This window comes from Notechis scutatus, chromosome 8, assembly GCF_049901735.1.
Source record: "Notechis scutatus isolate UNSWTSFEM ecotype Mainland chromosome 8, rNotScu1.2, whole genome shotgun sequence".
In the NCBI taxonomy this organism is placed as follows: Eukaryota; Metazoa; Chordata; class Lepidosauria; order Squamata; family Elapidae; genus Notechis; species Notechis scutatus.
In genome coordinates this window covers 24,579,718-24,600,950 of record NC_142016.1, presented here as the reverse complement: position 1 = coordinate 24,600,950, position 21,233 = coordinate 24,579,718, and the positions used below count along the sequence as shown (strand labels likewise).

At 48.1% G+C, this 21,233-nt stretch overlaps 1 protein-coding gene across 1 annotated transcript in view; it reads right to left on the bottom strand.

Moving 5' to 3' along the window:
* Positions 1-4,407: 4,407 nt before the first annotated feature.
* SLC8A2 (solute carrier family 8 member A2) overlaps positions 4,408-21,233 on the bottom strand; it is a 61,273-nt gene continuing 44,447 nt past the window's right edge. The window contains exons 4-8 of the mRNA XM_087971209.1: positions 20,969-20,986; positions 14,162-14,286; positions 10,994-11,093; positions 7,572-7,847; positions 4,408-6,545 (exon numbers count right to left, since the gene is read on the bottom strand). Coding sequence (XP_087827335.1) covers positions 6,169-6,545; positions 7,572-7,847; positions 10,994-11,093; positions 14,162-14,286; positions 20,969-20,986 — 896 coding nt within the window. The 3' untranslated portion in view covers positions 4,408-6,168. The remainder of the gene's footprint in view (positions 6,546-7,571; positions 7,848-10,993; positions 11,094-14,161; positions 14,287-20,968; positions 20,987-21,233) is intronic.

The following is a 21,233-nucleotide window of genomic DNA, read 5'->3' as shown; positions in this document are numbered from 1 at the left end:
GTAATTGTTGAATAGAAATATATTCCAACAATGAATTCCAACACTTCAACTTCCAGCTTGGCTGGCTGGATTTTAAAATGGGTGGACTTCAACTCCCAGAGTTCTCCAGCCTGCCAAGTTGGCTGGACTTTAAGATGGAGGACTTCAACTCCCAGAATTCTCCAGCCAGCTTGGAATTCTGGGAGTTAAGTCCAGCCACTTTAAAGTCCTCAAGTTTGAGAAACAGCGTAATAGGGAACATTGATGCTGGCTTTGATAGCATCATCAACACTTGTGTAAACCCTCTTATTATGGAAATTTCATTGTGGGGTTTGTTTGTTTTTTTGGACTTCCTTTGAAATCTCTCTGATACAACAGCCTAGGGGAAGAAAAGCCAAAGGAACATCAAGGCAAAAAACCATGGTGCTGAAATTTATTTTTCAGTTCCATTGAGTCCATCTGAAAAATTTGACATCAGGCCTCACCTCAGCGCTCTATCCCAAACTACTGTATATTTTAAACCATTTTGAAGTGAGCCTAATGTTATATTCTGAAGTTCCCATCACAAAGCATCTGATGCATATAGTAGGACCTAATATACATATACAGGGAAGTCCTGGACTTCTAAACATTCATTTAGTGACAGGTCAAAGTTACAACAGTATTGAAAAACACTTCCCAGCTGGCTTCCAACATTAAAGTCAATGGAGGAAAGCGGATTTGCTTAATGACTGTAAAATTCATTGAACAACCATGGCAAAAACAAGCTCCTAAAATTGACCATGATTCGTTTAATAACTGCCTTGCCTAGTGATGGAAATTCTGGTCCCAATTATCATAAGTCGAGGACTACCAGAAAATGCCAGAGGACTTTACCCACAGAGGCACTAATTGTAAAGCAAGAGAAAAAAAAAGAAAACCAGAAATTTATCTTGAAAATCATCACATTCATTTAACACCTCGTCTGTTCGGTTCTTCCTTCCAAAATTATTTGTAGATAAATTCATAAAGCTGTTTGGGTTTTTTTTTTCCTCCTGTTGGAGATCATGCAAGCTTTTCAAAAGCAACATACTTTAAAAAAAAACAAACGCTTAGCTGTTTGCAGAACAAAAGGCAAAGAGAATGCAGCGGTTTGTGGCAATCTGTACACCCCCACACACATAATGCACACAGAAACCCAATTTTTTTTCTTTAAAAAAATGAAAAAACGTTAGAAAGAGCCAGAAAATTAGAAAAGAAAGAGACAATTGTAAAGGGTTTTTTTTTCCCTTTCTTCTTTTTTGCCCTTGGGGATGCTTAAGCCAAAAACTCTACAAAGTTTCATCCATTATAAGGTCTTTTCTATCATGTGTCAAAACGGAAGAAGTGTTAAGAAAACTTGGTATTAAAAACACTGCCTGGATTCCCACCCCTTTAACGGAAGAACAGAGTTGGAAGGGACCTTTAAAGGTCTTCTAGTCCAACCCCCCTGCTCAGACAGGAACCCTCATCCCATTTCAGACAAATGGTATTTCTCCCTTTCTATTTAACATTTTCTATGACCTTCCCTCTACTCTCAGCTTCCTCGCCGTTGTAGAACGTCATTCCCATCATTTGTGTCGAGAAGAAAACTGGGTGGGGTTTGGGAAGGGAAAAATAAATAAAGCCCACCAGATTCTTAAACACCAACAATACACGTTGTATGGCCTTGCTGGGAAAGTGCTTGGAAGCCAAGTCAACCTGAGCTTGGAAACTGAAAAGGGGAGAGAAATGCTGGTTGGTTGGAGACTAGCCAATATCAGCCCTACCAGCTTACGGTCAAGAGAGTGAATGAACGCGCACCCAAATGACTGGCCGAAGGATTTTGCACGTGGGTCATTTTGCCAAGAATTCTTGGGGAATTCAGTGGGGCAGCTCCTCCCTGTCTAAATGCAGATGAGAGGGGCATCCATGGCTTTTCTTAGTTTTCCCCCCCCATTTTTTAAAAAAATAAATAAACAACAAGCAAGCATTCGAGACAGAAGAGTGAAAGCAGGCTAGTTTCTACACTTGGCTATTTTTCAAAGAGGATGAATTAAGCGGCCCAAAGGGACGTTAACTCTGCAGGCAGTCAAGCTTTTATTCTCCCCTTTCTCGTTCAGGAATACTTATTTATTGGTTAGGTTTTTTTTCCATCCCACTTTTGTAATTAATTCAAGGCAGCGAATTAATATAATACTCTTTTCTCCTCCTATTTTCCTCATAACAACAGCCCTGTGAGTTGGGTGGGGCTGAAAGAAAGGGATTGGTCCAAAGTCACCCAGCTGGCTTTCATGGCTAAGGTGAGTCTAGAATTCACAGTTACCTGGTGATTGGCCTAAAGTCACCCAGGTGACTTACATGCCTAAGGCAGACTAGAACTCCTCATCACCTCGTGATTGGCCCAAAGTCACCCACTCAGCTCTTGTGCCTTAAGGCAAGACTAGAACTCACAATCTCTTGGTGATTGGCTCAAAGTCACCCAGCCAGCTTTTGTGCCTAAGCCAAGATCAGAACTCACCATCTCCTGGTGTTTGGCTCAATATCACCCAACTGGCTTTCATGCCTAAGGCAGGACTAGAACTCCCCATCACCTGGTGATTGGCCCAAAGTCACCCAGTCAGCTTTCGTGCCTTAAGGCATGACTAGAACTCACAATTTCTTGGTGATTGGCTCAAAGTTACCCAGCCAGCTTTTGTGCCTAAGCCAAGATCACAACTCACCGTCTCCTGGTGTTTGGTTCAATATCACCCAGCTGGCTTTCATGCCTAAGGCAGGACTAGAACTCACAATCTCTTGGTGATTGGCTCAAAGTTACCCAGCCAGCTTTTGTGCCTACGGAGGGAACTAGAACTCACAGACTCCTGGTGATTGGCTAGCACCTTAACCACTGGCTGTCTTGCTATCCTCTCGTTCAACTCCCTCCATCATTGTTCCAGCTCCAGTTGGAATACCATCCTTTGTTTGCACAGCTACCCTGTTTCATGTTCAACCTTGGCTCCCTAGAAGGAAAAGATACAGCCATTTAGGTCTGTTTGGAAGGGGCATCACGGACTGTTTCTCTGGTCATTCCCAAGCTTGGCAGGAAGGCAACAAAGCAGGTGTCGCACAAACTATGGCTTATATCTTGAATGCCTGTGCAGTGGCAAAGATTCAGGGATGTTCCACAGGATCCGATGCCCTGGTCACCCAAATCGAGTAAGCTCCCTTGCGCTATTATGTTACAAGCTCTGATGCATTTATGTGTGCATGCTGTCAACTCATAAAACATTTCTATGCTTGTTTTAGAGTTGCCGTGAACAGAAAGGGGGAAGGAGAAATTTGAAAGAGCAATGCAGCAGTTTGGAACCGAAAGTGCATTCCATTCTTATCTTGCAAAGATTGTAACTAAGCGACCGGAATTTCTGCCCCGCAAATCTCTTAATTGGAGAATGTGATTGATGCCTCTTGGCTATGAACGTGTTTGTTGGAGAATATGAATTATGATTCACCCAGTGGGGTGGAGAGAAACCAGGGTCAAGGATGACAGTGAATTACGTGTCTCAGAATTAGCTTCATTACAGATCATGCTGACATGTTCGCTCCTAATAAATTCTTCGAAGTTTTTGAAGCTTGGCTCGAGGCTCATGATTTAATTAGGCCAATCACTGGAATCCTGACACATGCAATGCTTATGACATGTGTAAAAAAGGGAAAGATATTTCTTCAGCACAGATCCATGATACTTTCCTTACTTGCTCTTACTTAATTATCCTCCCACAGGACAATCTGCTTGATGCAATTCTTAAGTGGTGTTTCTCTAACTCAGTGACTTCAAAACTTGTGGACTTCAACCCTTGGAATTCTGGGAATCGAAGTCCACATATCTCGAAGTTGATGAGGTGGAGAAACAGGGTTCTAGATATTCCTCCTCTTCTGCCGCCTCCTCTTCCTCACCCTCCTCTTCTTCTTCCTCTTCCTCCATCTCCCTTCCAACTGTTTCAGCATTCATCATTAGAAGGACGGCTTCCATCACCCTAGAAAAATATTATTACAAATGGGGGAAAAAATTCTCCTTCTTGTTTTTCCTCCACGAGAGAAAAACCCACCTGTGCCCATAACCTAGAGCAGGGCTGGCTGGGGGATTCTGGGAGCTGAAGTTCAGACAACTTCCAGTTGCCGAAGTTGACCAACCGTGGCCTTGAATTTCTTGGTCTCTGACCTACCAAACCCTGAAGATAAGTAAGTGCTGAAGCCAGAAACCTGCTCTTGTGCCATCCCCCCTAGAAGATGGGAATAGACCTCTGACTCAGAAGATTTGTCCTCCCCTCCCCTATGTGCCTTTGTTCCCTTTAATCTGCAGAAGTCAACAAATGCAAAATTGGGGCCTCTGAAGGATCTCAACCAGGTCTTCTAGAGAAGCAAAGCCAAGGATGAATTGTGGAAGATGTAGATGCTCTAGCTTGGCCGGCTGTGCCTAAAGAGAGCTGTCCATGGTCCTGAACAAACCTTCGTTTTTTCACCCCACCTAACTTCTATCCAGAAAAGACGGAAGATGGTGTGATACCTTCTACTCAGTCCTTCAAGCCCAATCTCGCTCTACCGTTATTGGTTTCAAGTCGACCGAAATGTCTTCTTCTCCCATCCTCAGAATAGCTCTAAAGGCTTGGCTTCCACGTTCTTCTGTCTCCTATTGGCATGCAAGCACGACGGGGTGGCCCTAACCTCTAAAAATCTGCAGGGTGCAGGGGAAAGTTGACCTAAAATGTACACCCAGTTGCAACGTTTGTTCCGAGGCAAATGTGGACCCTGGAAAAGAAATCTACAAACACTGGACCGCACAGGCTGGAGAGGTGAAGATGGCAACTCCTGAAATTCTGGTTCCATTCTTCAGGTGCATTCATGTCCCCCTTGGCCAAAATCCATACCGCTTCATTCCAAATCCGGTTCTAGCATTTCTAATGCTAGGGATGCCCCTGCTTACACCTTACTAGACCCCACTTTACACTGATAGCATCAGACAACAATGGGATCACAAGCCCCCCTCCCCCCACCTGCATCAGGCCACGAGGGTGTGAGAACCTGAGTTTCACGCATCCCAGCTGTCACCTTCACTCCCGTTGGTCAGACCTGCCATCCAGCTGTGGTCATTGGCTTCTAGGGAGAAAGGAAGGAGTGTTCAAGGGGGTGGACATAAATAGAGGGGCGGAAGAAAGCACCCCGTCTTACACTGGGGTGCATCAACCAAGAAGGGGTCTGTGCAATTTTCCCAGGAATGTGGGGACTGAGAAGGAACATGGTTACTTGAACTCCTTTGTTCAATAGAGCAAAACAGAAAACTGGAAACTTACAGCTTCCACAGAAGTCCACCCCAACTCTTTCCCAGGACCCACAAACCCAGCAAGATCGCACAACTGACACTGTTCTCCTGCCCCCAGTACTGGAACTGGGGAAGGGGCTGTACTGAGGCCAAATACACCCCCTTCTGTTGTTCCTATTAATTGAGAAAGATACAACTGGTCCACCTTCTCCTGATCTGATTTCACTCCAGCTTAGACCCTAAGAAAGTGCTTTAAAATGTCCAGCGGTGGGAGAGATGTCAGAACACATCTTGTTTTGCTTCGGACATAGATGTTCTTCAACCTGTCTTCCTCCCAACTTTTATGAGCCCCAAAAATTGAGAGCAATCTTCCTTTGGACCCAGGCCAAGGGTACCAGCTTGGAAAAAAAAAAAGGATATAGCCACAGGAAGACACTTTAAAAAAAACCAACATGACGAGGTTCTTAAGGAGGGCCAAAGGATCATGTAGCAATTGGGGGCAGGGGGTTTAACACAGATGCCTGCTCCAGTCCTCTGGGATTGCACCCCTAGTCTCAGTGAGTGGGAGACCCCGACATTGGAACGGACCAGGGTCCCTTGCTAGAGGCCGGCAAGAAGGGAGAAGAAATCTCCCAGTTGGAGGACAAGAGTTGTCCAACCACCAGAAGATGCCTGAAAACGTAGTCAGTCAAAACGGATGGGTGGGTAGAAGAGAGGGAAGGACACCTTCCCGTCTAGATCTGTCTTCCATCTTAGATGGTGGAGGGTGTTTGTCTTCTCAAGAAGCTTGAAACCGTGGAGAAGGAGGACATCGCGCCTGTGGAAGGTGCCGCGAAGTGAGCCCTACTCTCCCGCAACGCCACCTTCTGGGGGGAGGGACGGCCGGACATCCTTCAGAAGCCCTTGATATGGCAGTAGGCCTCCAGGCCGGCAAAGAGGATGTAGATCAGCCAGAGGCCCACGAAGAGGCAGGTGGTCAGGATTTTGGCGGTTTGGGGACCCCCCAGCTCTCCCCCTATGTGGGGCCGCCGGCGGTACATGAGGACGCTGATACAAACGAAGGCAAAGATGGTGAAGAGGGTGACGGAGAAAGCCAGGGTGCCCGTCTGCACCTCGAAGTTTTTGCCTTGGAAAGCCCAGTAGATGGCTGCCACGGACCAGGCCACCCCCAAGCCCAAGAAGACGTTGACCGCGTTGCTGCCCGTCACGTTGCCGATAGACGCATCCGCGCACTGGTCCTGCAGGGCGGCCACTTTGCTGGCAAAGGTATCTGCAGAAAGAGGAGAGCGTTGAGCATGTACAACAGGCACAGGGTGGGATTCTACCGGTTCGGACCGGTTCGAGCGAACCGGACATTAAATTTACATCTGATTCGCCGAACCAGAGGTGGTATTCAGCAGGTTCTGACCAGTTCTGGAGAACCGGTAGTGGAAATTTTGAGTAGTTCAGAGAACCGGCAAATGCCACCTCTGATTGCCCCCCCCCATCTATTCTCTGCCTCCCGAGTCCCAGCTGATCGGCTGGGTCTTCTCCGGTTGCCCTGCACAGGAGAAGGGAGCTGGAAAGCAGGTTGGTGGGGTGGGCAGGGAGAACGGGATTTTGCAGTATCCTTCCTGCCACACCCACCAAGTCACACCCAAAGCCAAGCCACACCACGCCCACCAAGCCACGCCCACAGAACCGGTAGTAAAAATTTTTTGAATCCCACCACTGCACCGAACCAATAGTTGAGCCGACTGGCTGGCCCCGTCCTCCTCCCCTCCCTTCCCCGGAGTCTCCACACGGACTGTTTTGGATGCAGGTACGTGCAGGGTCTGCGCGGAGGCTCTGGGAGCGTGAAAAACGGGCCGAATCGAAAGCTCTGGAATTCCGGAAACAGGCCTGTTTCTGGCTTCCAGAGGCCCTCTGGAGAACAGGGGAGGCCATAGGGAAACTTCCATAGTCTGGGAAAGGCAAAAATGCCCCCGGAAGTTCCGGTGGCCACGCCCACCACACCCACGCCCACCCAGCAATTGGGCAGTGAACCAGTTTTTGAATCCCACCCCTGACAACAGGGGTGTCCAACTCAAGGTCCACGAGCCAGATCTGGCCTGCGATGTGGTCAGATCTGACCCCTGGGCCATCCCAGTGTCTACTCAGGAAAGATCGGGCCCGTGTGGCTTCAGCCCAGTCTACCCAATGTGAACAGGAAACATGCCAGCCATTTGGGGAGTGGCGGTTGCAAGTCAAGGACCGCCTGGAAGCGGCTGGCTGGGCTAAGGGCCTTGTTGCGAATGGGGCAGGTTGGGGAGCACACCTGGGATGGAGGTGCCCAAGGCCACAAAGACGACCGCATTCACAGAGTCCTTGAGCCCCACGGTGCAGCCGAAGTGGGAGGCCAGGTCGCCGATCAGAGCGGTCAGCATGCCGATGACCAGGATGCTAACGCAAAAGCAGGCCCAGCCGTTCCAGTACTCGGTGGGCGGCACGCAGGCGAAGAGAACCTTCCAGAAGACAGTCAGGAAATGCATGACATAGTCGAAGCAAGAGGGCAGCTTCTCCTCTCTCCCGTCTTCATCCTCGTCTTCAACACCTGGGGAGAAGAACACCTGAGTCAGAGGTTCAGTGCAGATGGGAGAAGGTGGGCAGGAGAAGACGGGAAGGGAGTTGAGACCCGAAGGTGGATGGTGGTGTAAAACAGGATCTTCCTGTGAGGTCCTTGGTGGTCTCTGAAGTAGAAGGAAGTGGGGTTCCAGAGGAGGAGGAGGAGGACGACGGCAATGGGGCCCTTGACGCTTTCTGAGCTTGGTTGTTTTCTTGCAGAATTTCATTACCAAACTAGGTAATATCATCAGTGCTAGAAGGGAGTGGGGTTTGTGGAGAGGAGGAGGAGGAAGGAGGAAGGAGGAGGAGGAAGATGTCTATGGGATCCTTGGTGCTCTCTGTGCTTGGTGATTTTCTTGCAGACATTTCATAACCCAGCTAGGTAACATCATCAGTACTAGAAGGAGTGGGGATTGTGGAATGGAGGAAGAGAAGGAGGAGGAAGAGGAGGAGGACTGTGGGGTCCTTGGTGCTCTCTGTGCTTGGTGATTTTCTTGCAGACATTTCATAACCCAACTAGGTAACATCATCAGTACTAGAAGGGAGTGGGGATTGTGGAATGGAGGAGGAGAAGGAGGAGGAAGAGGAGGAGGACTGTGGGGTCCTTGGTGCTCTCTGAGCTTGGTGATTTTCTTGCAGTCATGTGACAGGCTGGGCGTGGCTTGCTGACTGGGCATGGCTTGGTGGTCACGTGACTGATTGGGCGTGGCTTGTATGTAAATATTGTAAATATTTATGTAAGTATTGGATTTTTTTTATTTAAAAAAAGAACAGCTTTTAGCCAAAATCAGGCAAAGCAGTCAATCAGATTGAGTTGCTTGTGGAAGCACAGATTCACTCACAGATCTACCTTTCTGCAATCTGCTGCCTGAGTCTGTCACATAACATTTGCTTGCACAACGCCAGGCAAGTTGGATAAGGAGTGACTGGGCAGGGAGGGGAGGGGAGGGGCGAGCAGGGAAGGGCGGGGCCAGCCAGTGGCGTGTTTTGCTGGTTCTCCAAACTGCACAGAATGGTAACAACCACTTCTATAGAACTGGTCCGAACTGGTACAATCCCATCCCTGGTTCCACCTGTAGTATTGGAGGGAACCAGCTGCCACTTGAAACTGCATTGCAATCCGTTGGGTCAGGGTTTGGAGTGTTACTTCATAACCCCTTTAGCCTAGTTTTCTTCCTCCTCCTCCTCCTCCTCCTCCTCCTCCTCCTCCTCCTCCTCCTCCTCCTCCTCCTCCTCCTCCTCCTCCTCCTCCTCCTCCTCGTCATCACCCATTGGTAGAAAGAACATTCAGAAAAAAAAAACCAGAAAGACATGCATGTAGTAAGATTGCATTTTTCCTTGCCGCAAGTTGCAATGCAACGGCTGCTCCCAGGGCCCTTTTTGTTACACCAGAACTAGAGAAATAAAAAAACCAGGCCATGTTGTGGTTAGCTGGCAGCAGGTGCGGATGGCCGAGGAGAGCGAGGACTCAGATGAGGGGCCAGAACCATTAGGGAGTGGACTGCTGCCTTCAGAGATTGTGGGGGCTGGGAGCAGCGATGAGGAGGTTCCCGAGGAGCCTGTGCCAAGGGCGCGTGCACACAGGGCTGCTCGCAGCAAAGAGCAGCTGCTGCAGCACGGGTGACTCGGGAGTAAGGCTGCAAAGTAATGGCCTCTCCTTCAAGAAGATAAAAGCCAGCTGTGAAAGGAACGTACTTTGCAGAAGGCAAAGACGTTTTGGAACCCCAGCCCTGTGGACATTCCGCTATCCTGAGTTTGTATTTGAAGATTCTTGTATTGCAAATTATTTCTTGTCTCTTTTGGCAAGTCTCGCACAATTTGGCAAGGCTTGTGCTTATCACAGCTAATTATTTTGTAAAAGCATGACAAGGTTTCTGTTCTTTTGGGATGGTGTTTGATTTGTCAGAAAAGGGCGTGGGTCAGAACAGGCCAAGGGATGGATGACAAGAGTACAAGAATTGAGAATACAGGCAAAGCTTTTGACCAGAGCCAAAATATTGCCCCAAAAAACAAAACCATCACAAACAAGTTCTACATTTCTGCTATGTAGCATGTTGACCAATAGAGGGCGCCCTGCCCTTGCAAGAACATCACAAGTCAGACCCAATGGCAGAATTTTTGGTACCACTGTCCATTGAGTGTGTGGGGGGGGGAGATAAGAGGGGAAATAAGGACCTCCACACAAAGGGATTCAACTCCGGCCTCTACCTATTACATCCTTCTATTCATCCAGGAAAGATCAAAATTGTGCAGAATTTGATGCCAGCATATGGTCAGAGTCGATAAGCACACATTTAAGCAGTTTTTCGGGCCATTCTTTTCCATTTTATTTACAATTTGGCTTGCAGAATGGTCAAGATTTTCTCCTGAGATCCTTCGGAAGCAGAATAGAAAGAGTATGGATACTTTCGAACTTGGGGGAAACTCTTGAAAAATGCCATGGAGAAACAGAAAAAAAGAGGAACAAATGCACAACCGTTGCACAATCACTCCAGAGTTGTCCTTTGAGGCACAAAGGACCAGGCACAAATTGCCTTATATTGTATGCATATTGTGAAGGGACCAAAGGGAAGGCGGAAGGAGGAGGAGGAGGAGGAGGAGGGTAGGAGGAGGAGAAGGAAGGAGGAGAAGAAGGGAGAAGAAAGAGGAGAAGGAGAAGGAGGAGAAAGAGAAGAGGAAGAGGAAGGGAAGAGGAAGAAGAAGAAGAAGAAGAGGAGAGGAGGAGGAGGAGGAGGAGGAGGAGGAGGAGGAGAGGAGGAGGAGGAGGAGGAGAGGAAGAAGAAGAGGAAGAGGAGGAGGAGGAAGAAGAAGAGGAGGAGGAGGAGGAGAGGAAGAGAAAGAAGAAGAGGAGAGGAGGAGAGGAAGAGGAAGAAGAGGAGGAGGAGGAGAGGAGGAGGAAGAGGAAGAAGAAGAGGAGGAGGAGGAGGAGGAGAGGAAGAGGAAGAAGAAGAGGAGGAGGAGGAGGAAGAGGAAGAAGAGAGAGGAGAGAGGAAGAAGAACCAGCATTTGTACCTCAGCATTTGTCTGCTAGCTTCCTGGCAGTTTCATTTTCTTGGAGCAGATTTCCCTAAGGTGCCGTTTATTGATCCCTGGCTGCAGTGGGGGAGTGGTTGTTTGTGTGTGAGTGTCACTTACCTGGACTCACAGTGATGGCTTCCAGGAACTGCTCCCGCCAAGAGTGGGTGCCGATCACCAGGGCCAGATTGGTTTTCTTGATGAGTTTGTCCACCGTGTTCTGTGGCAGAAACAACATTGGTTGTTTTGGAGGCCGGGTTGAGGGGTTGGTCTTGGTATCTGGATCAGCTCCAGGTAGTGAGAATGGAGGCAGAAGATACAGTGGTGGGATTCAAAAATTTTTTACTACTGGTTCTGTGGGTGTAGCTTGGTGGGCGTGGCTTGGTGGGCATGGCAGGGGAAGTCTACTGTAAAATCTCAATTCCCTCCCCACCCCACTAACCTGCTTTCCAGCTCCGATCTCCTGTGCAGGGCAACCAAAGATCAACTGGGACTTGGGAGGCCGAGAATAGATAGCTGGGACTCGGGAGGCCAGTCAGAGAGGTGGGATTTGCCAGTTCTCTAAACCAGTGGTCCCCAACCTTTTTGTACCAGGGACCAGTTTCAAGCACAAACACTTTTTCAAGGACCGGGGCTGGGGGAGAGAATCTGAGTTTGGTGGTTTGCTTGCAGACGTTTCATTACCTGACTAGGTAACATCTGATGTTGTTACCTAGTCGGGTAATAAACGTCTGCCAGCAAAACCACCAAGTTCAGGGAGCGCCTCGGCCCTGCCTCCCTCAGCCCCATCCTCAGGTGTCTCCCTCCCTCCCTCAGGTGTCTGCCTCGTTCCTCTCTCAGTCGCTTCTCGCTGCTCCACCAGCCCAGGAAGAAACTGCTTCAAAGAAGCGGGGGGCTTTTCCTGTCGCCACAGCCCTCCGAAGCGCCCGCTTACCCCACCCCACCCGCCCACGCGCGGTTCAATCCACAGTGCTCCGTTCTGCCTGCCTGCCTGCCTTCTTCGTTCGGAGCAGCTTCGCTGATAAAAAGAGGCGAATAGTTATTATTCTCAGCGAAGCTGCTCCCAAACAACCAGACAGGCAGAACGGGCACTGGAATTGAACTGCCGGGCGGGCGGGCGGGGTGGGGGTGAACGGGCACTTCGGAGGAGCTGCAGCGACAGGAAAAGCCACCACCCCGGCTTCTTTTGAAGCAGTTTCTTCCTTGGCTGGTGGAGCAGCGAGAGAGCGACTGAGAGAGGAACGAGGCGGGAGGAAACCGAAGCCGCTGAGCCAGAGAGAAGGACAGGCTTCGGTTGCTTCCTCCTCCCCTTCTTTCATTTGTGTCCTTGATCCCGATCCCAGCAGCATTCACCGAAGGCGAAGAAAGCCGCCATTTTTTAATTTTATTTTTCTTTGCGGCCCGGTACAGAGTGCTCCACGGACCGGCACGTCCGCGCCCGGTGGTTGAGGACCCTGCTCTAAACTACGCAAATTTCCACTACCGGTTCTTGAGAACCGGTCCGAACCGACTGAATGCCACCTCTGCTGTATACGTTTTATGCAGCTGGTAGTTTACTCTGGCAAGATTCTGTCGATAGGTGCGGAACCGTAATGAAATCTACTTGGAACGATCACCGTGTGACTTTCTTGGTTTTGGGGGGGCCCCGTGACAAGTCACCTCTCTATTCAGCAACAGGCAAGCATCAGCGCAGGAGAGTGGCACGGGGAGATGTCACACCACTTCCCAGAAAAAGACGCAGCCTTCTCTTGTCGTTCCCTGGGGGGCTCTTGAAAATCCCTGCAGGTTCTCTATGTACATCTCCCCAGAACAGCCGCCCCCCAGGGATTTTTCTCAACCCTGGAGGAATCAGACTGAAGGTACCAACTGAGGCAGGCGTTCTGCACAACGTCCAGAGGAAGCCCCATTTTCAGTGAGCGGCTATAATAACGACAATAATAATCGTATGTTATTCTTAAAGGAGCCATCAGTGGTTGCGGTGAGCAAATCTGTCGGCTTCTTGTGTTTGCAAATCAATGAGTTTGGTTTTTCTCTTTATTTCTCATTCCCCATTCATTCTGTGTCATTCATTAGGTTAATCAAAAGATTTTTTTAAAAAGTTTGCATTAAAATGTATCTATAGTGCTGTGCAATTTTGCAAATGATTTTAGCCAGTATAATGCATCACTCAATCATTGGTACACAGTTTTTTCTAATCTGTCTGTCTCTCTCTGCCTGCCTGCCTGCCTCTATCTATCTATCTATCTATCTATCTATCTATCTATCTATCTATCTATCTATCTATCATCCACCCACCCACCCACCCATTCATCATATATCCATCTATCATCTATTTATCTATCTGTCTTATATCTATGTATTTTTTAATCTATCTATCTATCATCTATCTATCCATCTATCTATCTATCATCCACCCACCCACCCACCCATCCATCTATCATTTATCCATCTATAATCTATCTATTTATCTGTCTGTCTTATATCTATGTATTTATTAATCTATCTATCTATCTATCTATCATCTATCTATCTATCTATCTATCTATCTATCTATCTATTATCTATCATCTATCTATCTATCTATCTATCTATCTATCTATCTATCTATCTATCATCATCATCTTCCATCCATCTGTCTATCCATTCCCTCATTTATTCATCATCTCTCTCTCTCATCCACCCACCCACCCACCCACCCATCCATCATATATCCATCTATCATCTATCTATTTATCTGTCTGTCTTATATCTATGTATTTATTAATCTATCTATCATCTATCTATCCATCTATCTATCTATCTATCTATCATCCACCCACCCATCCATCCATCTATCATTTATCCATTATCTATCTGTCTGTCTTATATCTATGTATTTATTAATCTATCTATCTATCTATCTATCTATCTATCTATCTATCTATCTATCTATCTATCTATCTATCTATCTATCTATCATCATCTTCCATCCGTCTGTCTATCCATTCCCTCATTTACTCATCATCTCTCTCTCTCTCTCTCTCATCCACCCACCCACCCATCCATCTATCGTCTATCTATTTATCTATCTGTCTGTCTGTCTGTCTGTCTTATATCTATGTATTTTTATTATTCTATCTTTCTATCCCAACTACATTTGAATTTCAAACCTTCCCTGAGCTTAACTTCAAATCCTCGTCCAAAACTGCCCAGGTGCCATTTTGCCTTCAGACCCGAACTGAATTCCTCCACCGTCTCTCCCTTGAGGGGAGGGGAAGCAGCCCAGACCAGGTGCTCTGCCCTCCTTACCTTGAAATCATAGGACTCTTCTATGATCACCTCCAGCCGGGAGTTCTCCCCCAGGATCGGTTTGCCCATCTCCGCAATCCGCCAGGCCTCCTCCTCCTCGGCAGAGAGTTTCTTGTCACCGTCGGCTAAGTAAAAAAAGTAAATAACATCAGCCAACGGCTTGATTGGACTGGATAGATATTTACTCCAGTGCGTTCCAATATTCCCTTCCTCCTTTCCGCTTTGTTCATCACAACAATCCTGCGAGGTATGTTGTGCCTGTGCTGAAGTCAACTGGCTGAACTGCAGTTCGAATCAAGATCTCTCCAGTCCTAGTTTAGTCTGGTTGTTTTTTTGGGTGTGTGTGTGTGTGTTCTATTTCAGGAGTTCCCAAACTTGGCAACTTTAAGACTTGTGGAATTCAACTCCCAGAATTCCCCAGCCAGCCAGCCAGCCAGCCTTTAAGATGAGTGGACTTCAATTCCCAGAATTTCCCAGTTATGCTGGCTGGAGAATTCTGGGAGTTGATGTCCACAAGTCTTAAAAGTTGCCAAGTTAGGAGAGCTCTGGTCTATTTTCTACTAGGTAGAGATACACTGCTCCTGAATAGGGAAGATCCCTTTAACTGTCAGAATAAATCACGTTTAATGTATTCCCTAGCTCTGAGGAATTTCCAGTTGCACTTCCATCATGTCAGAGCGGAGTCCGCGATCATCCGCGGCTTCGCTCCCAGCTCTCCTCGTTGGAGGGTCCCAATTGGGACCGGAACTACCCTGGAGGGGTGGTGAAGAAAGGGGGACTGCCTGACAGGTGGAGGGGAGCCGCATCTCCCCTCCCTGGTAAGGAAAATCCCTTCTGAAGATGAGATACAGCTGTAGCCTAAAATGGCTGCCATGAAGACAGGAGACAATCTGGAAAACTAAGACTGCGCTGGAGTGGAGAAGCAGCAAATGGTGTGTGGACTGGGTGATAATACGTAGAACTTTAAGGTAACCCCGATAAAACAAGCAGAAAAGAAATCTCATAAAGAATTGTGCTAGCTGCGACTGGAAAGTGAGAGAAAAACTGGGAAACACAAGGAAATTACTTTGGGGGGAAATAAAAACGATTAAAACGATGTATTCCCCAGCTCTCAGGTTGGCTGGGGAATTCTGGGAGTTGAAGTCCACAAGTCTTAAAGAGGTCAAAGTTGGTGACCCTTGTTTTAGATCACTCTTCCTGGTCTGGGTGATGAAATTATGTTCTTTATTTTTCTCAGTTTAACTTATTCTTGGGCAGAACTACTGACAGCCAGGCAGGACCTCCATTGTCCCAAAAATTGTGAAAAGAAAAAAATTATCAGAATGTATTCAGCATTCCATTGTCAAGTTTCTCTCCAGCATCCCAAGATCTATGAGATTTCTCAAATTCAGCAGCTGTGGATTTCAACTCCCAGAATTCCATGGCTGGCTGGGGAATTCTGGGAGCTGAAGTCCATGCAGCTTAAAGGGGCTGAGGTTGTGAAATACTGGACTAAAGAATTGAAAAAGGAATTGAATAACTTTGCTTCTCGGGAGGACAAATACAGTTGCAGATAAAAAAAGATTCCCACATTTGTGCAAGACACACTGAACATTGGGGTGCGTACATGGGAGCAGCAGCATGAAAATGATCTGCAGATGCTCTCAAGAACAAACCCATTTCTTCCAGCTCCCTTGGAGCTCATCTTGGCTCTTTCCATCAAAAATATGTATTCTTCCACCTTCTCATCCAATTAAATTCTTTTCTAATGCTTGATTTGGCACATCATGGATTCTACGTATCTGTGTTTGCCCCAAAATAAGACCCTGTCTTATATATATTTTTTGCCAACAAAAAAGGCACCAGGTCTTATTTTTGGGTGATGTCATCAACTGACTAACCTCACTTGTGTGTGTGTCGCTCCCAGGCCTCCTTTTTGCTGTCAGAGGCCTTCAGGAACTTCTTCTTCTGCGGCCGGCAAGGCTTTCCTGAAGGCCTCTGCAGCCAATACCAGAGCTCTGGATCGATCCAGAAATGGGATAGAAATGTTATCCACTACAGAGGCCTTCAAGAAAGCCTTGCCGACTGCAGAAGAAATGGGCCAGCAAGGCAGGTGTCGAGCTGTGTGAAGCCTGGCTACACCTGTCCAAAGGTAAGTAAGGCAGCTCCCTCCATCCCCACTCTAGCTTAATTTTTACCGGTGCACCCTGGAGTGGGCAGGATCTTAATTAGGGCTTATTTTGGGGGTAGAGCTTATATTGGGAGCATATGTAAAAATCAAGTTAGGACTTATTTTCAGGGTAGGTCGTATTTTCAGGGAAACAGGATAGAAGTGTCACCTGTCCCTCCTTGCTGGGATGCTATTCATGGCCAGCCATTCCCAAATCAGGTTATGCTACCACTTCAAAAACCCCAAAGGAACCCCAATGTGCTTTGAATTTTTCAGCAGAAGCCAGGAACAGGAACAATCGAGAGCAGGGTGGGGGGCGGAAATGTCCGTTTTGCTCTGAGCAGCTGGGGACGTTTCATAGGTCCTGGGAAGACCGAGGCCTGCTTCGTATGTCAGCTTGCACAGCTGGTGGAGATTGAACAGAACAGATTTAACAGAGTTGGGAGGGACCTTGGAGGTCTTCCAGTCCGACCCCCAGCTCAGGCAGGAAACCCTATCCCATTTCAGACAAATAGTTATCCAATCTTTTCTTAAATTTCAGTGTTGGAACATTCGCAACTTCTGGAGGCCACTGATTAATTCTTCTCACTGTCAGGAAATTCCTCCTTAGTTCTAAGTTGCTTCTCTCCTTGATTAGTTTCCACCTGTTGCTTCTTGTCCTGCCCTCAGGTGCTTTGAAGAATAGCTTGACTCCCTTCTTCTTTGGGGCAGCCCCTGAAATATTGGAAGTGTCATGCCCTTTGGTAGAGTTGGACTCTGAGGGAGAGGAGGAACAGCCGACAGGGAGTGGAAGTGTGGCTCCAGAGGTTGTGGAGGAGGCTGGGGAAGGGCAGAGGCCGGCTGGGCAGTCAGAGGAAGAACCAGGCCCATCCCCTCTTCATCCTAGGACACGCAGGGAGGAACGGAGAAGGAAACAACTTGGCTTGCGAGAGAGGAAGCGGCCATGATCCCCCTCATTGGTTGCAGCTGGAGAGACGAGTATATAAGAGAGACGATTACAACACAGCGTTGCCAGAAGCAAAGTGTGTTTTATCTTGGGCTGAAGTTATCTTGGCTGGCGTCCTTCCAACAGACTGTGACCTTGTTATCTCCTTAAAGTTATTAAATCCTTCTCCTGTTCCATTGTGGAAATTTCATCTTTGTAGTTTGTTCGGTTTTTTTATTTCACCTCTATCTACTCAATAAGTTCGGACTGTATTGCTTTCTTTTGAAGACTATTTTTGAGTATGTTTTATCTCCAACTGAGAATTATTGAACGGTGGGGCCGAGTTGGAGGCATTAAAGGACATTTATTTACATTTTGGATTTTGTTACATTTGTGCTACATTCCTGGTCATCACAGGAAGGCTCCTATCGTGCCACCCCTAGTCCATTCTTTTCTATGCGTTCTTCCCCTTTGGCAGATGCTAATCCATTCCTAACCTGTCTCTCTGCCAGTAAAGCAGAATATTTGTAGCTCAGGGTTGGCCTTGCTGCCCTCCGAGCTTGGTGGCTCCCTCGTAGATGTTTTCCTTACCCACATTACCCAAGCAAAGCCCACCAAGCAAGTTTCTGAACATATCACATGAGGCGGCGGGATTCCTGATTTCACCAGGTTTTAATTTTTGCCCTTTGGGCAGCCATGGCATTCCGTCTCTGGGTCCCTCTCGGGCGTACCCCTCCCATAAACCCCTTGGTCTCTTGGCAGGGGCTGGAGGATTGGAGGGTGGGGTCTTCTTGCAAGCAACAAGGGGCTTCTGATAGCAGGACAGGCTCGCCGTCTCAAAAAAATTGCTGCGCATTCCCGTTCCTTGCACAGTGCATAGTTTCTCACCCACACATTCCCTCTCCCCCAGAACGGAGCTAATGTACAAAATGCTCAAGCACAGCGCACACACTTTCTCCTACGCACTGCCTCCCGTGGCATCCCTCCCTCCCCGTCGCACTCAAGCCCTCTTCCTCCTCCTCCTCCTCCTCCTCCTCCTCCTCCTCCTCCTCCTCCTCCTCCTCCTCCTCCTCCTCCTCCTCCTCCTCCTCCTCCTCCTCCTCCTCTTCTCGGGCACAGATGTTGAGAAGAAGGCAGCTGTCGTGGATGTGGGATCTGTGCACTGCCTGACGATGTTTTCATTCCAGGCCGGTTGGGTTGCCGGGTAGGTTGGGGTCCAACCTCCTCCCCTTGCCAGCCAGCCAGCCAGCCAGCAAGGCAGGGCGAAAGTGGCAAGTGTTTATTCTGGTTGACAGGTGCCATTTCCAGGAGGCGTGAAGGAGGCACGGGCACCGATCCGTCGGCCCACTCACCACTACCTCCGCTCACCCCCTGCGAAGGAATTCTTTCACCTTCCTTGGAAAGTCATTTCACATTTTTTGCAAAGGTGTTTTGACAGAATAACAAGGGCGGGAAGGGGCCTTGGGAGGTCTTCTAGTCCAACCCTCCGCCCAAGCAGGAGACCCTATTCTGTTCCAGACAAATGGCTGTCCGATCTCTTCTTTTAAAAACCTCCTGGGTTGAAAATTAAGAAGGTGTCCATTGTGTGCCTTGGGGCAGAGGCAAAGGCCTACGTAAGGGTGAAGGGGATATATTTAGCAATAGCAATGGACCTATTACACCGCTCGCTTCCTAGTGCTTTACGGCCTCCTCTAAGCAGTTTATAGAGTCAGCCTCTTGCCCCCAACAATCTGGGTCCTTGTTTTACCGACCTTGGAAGGACAGAAGACTGAGTTCAACTTTGAGCCGGTCAGGATTGAAGGGCTGGCAATGAACAGAGTCAGTCTGCAATGTGGTATTCGAACCCCTGTGCACCACAGAAGGGAGGGAGGGAGGGAGGGAGGGAGGGAGGGAGGGAGGGAGGGAGGAAGGAAGGAAGGAAGGAAGGAAGGAAGGAAGGAAGGAAGGAAGGAAGGAAGGAAGGATCGAACTGCTGGCAATGAGCAGAGTCAGCCTGCAATACTGCATTCTAACCACAAGGAAGGAGGGAAAGGAGGGAGGGAGGGAGGGAGGGAGGGAGGGAGAGAGGGAGGGAGGAAGGAAGGAAGGAAGGAAGGGAAGGAAGGAAGGAAGGAAGGAAGGAAGGAAGGAAGGATCGAACTGCTGGCAATGAGCAGAGTCAGCCTGCAATACTGCATTCTAACCACAAGGAAGAAGGAAGGAAGGAAGGAAGGAAGGAAGGAAGGAAGGAAGGAAGGAAGGAAGGAAGGGAGGGAGGGAGGGAGGGAGGGAGGAAGGAAGGAAGGAAGGAAGGAAGGAAGGAAGGAAGGAAGGAAGGAAGGAAGGAAGGAAGGAAGGAAGGAAGGAAGGAAGGACCGAACTGCTGGCAATGAGCAGAGTCAGCCTGCAATACTGCATTCTAACCACAAGGAAGGAGGAAGGAAGGAAGATAGCAGTAGCACTTAGACTTTTATACCACTTCACAGGACTTTTACAGACCTCTCTGAGCGGTTTACAGAGTCGGCCTTTTGCCCCCAACTATCTGGGTCCTCATTTGACTGACCTCGGGAAGGACGGAAGGCTGAGTCAACCTTGAGCCGGTCAGAATCGAACTCCTGGTCATTGGACAGACTCAGCCTGCAATACTGCTTTCTAGCCACTGCGCCAGTATGGCTCTTTGCACACACAAGCACCCAATTTGCTCACCATTTAAGACATTCTTATCACATCGGGGAAAACATTTAGGAGCAGGGAAAACTCAAAAGAACGATGCATCCGCAGCAATTCCTATACAGTAAACCCTCCTTGTTTAAGGGTAGTCTATCTTTGACATAACCATCCCTTTGTCTCCTCGCCTCCCTATGGGCAGGAGGCCGACATTTCTCCCTGCAGATTAAGATCAATCAATCCTGCTTGCCTGGTATTGTTTGGTTTGGGGACATTTACCACCTCCCATTGCTAAACTCTTCATTGGCCCATTTGCAAATGCAACAAAGAAATCTCAGAACCTAAAATCGGACCTGGATTTTAAAGGATGTCTTCCCATTTCCCCCAAACTGGTTTCCAATGACTGCCCCTCTCTTGCCTGAGAAAAACAAATCTGGAGCGAGCACTTTAGAGCAAGGTGTCAACCTTGGCAACTTTAAGCCTGGAGGACTTCAACTCCCAGAATTCCCAGCCAGCTGAGCTGGCTGGGGAATTCTGGGAGTTGAAGTCCTCCAGGCTTAAAGTTGCCAAGGTTGGACACCCCTGCTTTAGAGCATTGTGCTGTCCTTCCTTCAGGGCCTCAGTCACCCCCTCTGTAAAATGGGTGCAAAAAAACACCCGAGTACCTTACTTTGATGCAAAAAGGGAAAACGAAAACTTATGGCAAGTGAGGAGAACGTCCATAGTTTTAAGAACTGGACCCCACAAAAAAATATCTGACGTTTGGGGGTTACTTGTGGGTGCTTGCGATGCATTCAGAGGAGGTACCCCAATTATGATTTCATTATTATTTTATTAAATGGATGGGCCGCCTAGCTGGCCGTGGGGGTTCGTCTAGAGCAGCTTACAACAACGGAAAGGAAGATAATAGAATGATAAAACAGTGGAAGAGAGCACACACGAGAAAGACAGCGATATGGTTACCAAAAAAGAAAGAAAGAAGGACGGGGAGAGAACATAGAAGTGAGGAGGGGGAGTCTGTGGTCAATTGTGGAAGGAAAAATGGCTGGAAAAGGGAGAAAAAAGGGGAAAGGGGGAAGGGGCTTACCTTGATGGAGCAGGAGAGCTGCAAGCAGAGAAACAGAGAGAGAGAGAGAAAAAAATTATGCAATCAGCATAATTGCATAATAATTAGCATAAGGTAGCACCAAAACTTGAGACCCTAAATTGGGTGGGGGCACTGATCAAAGAAACCCTTCCCCAGGTAGTCCTTGACTTAGAACCATTCGTTTAATGACTGTTTGAAGTCCCAAAGGCATTGAGAAAAAGGGCTTGTGATCAGTCCTCGTGCTTACAACTGGTGCAGCATGGGT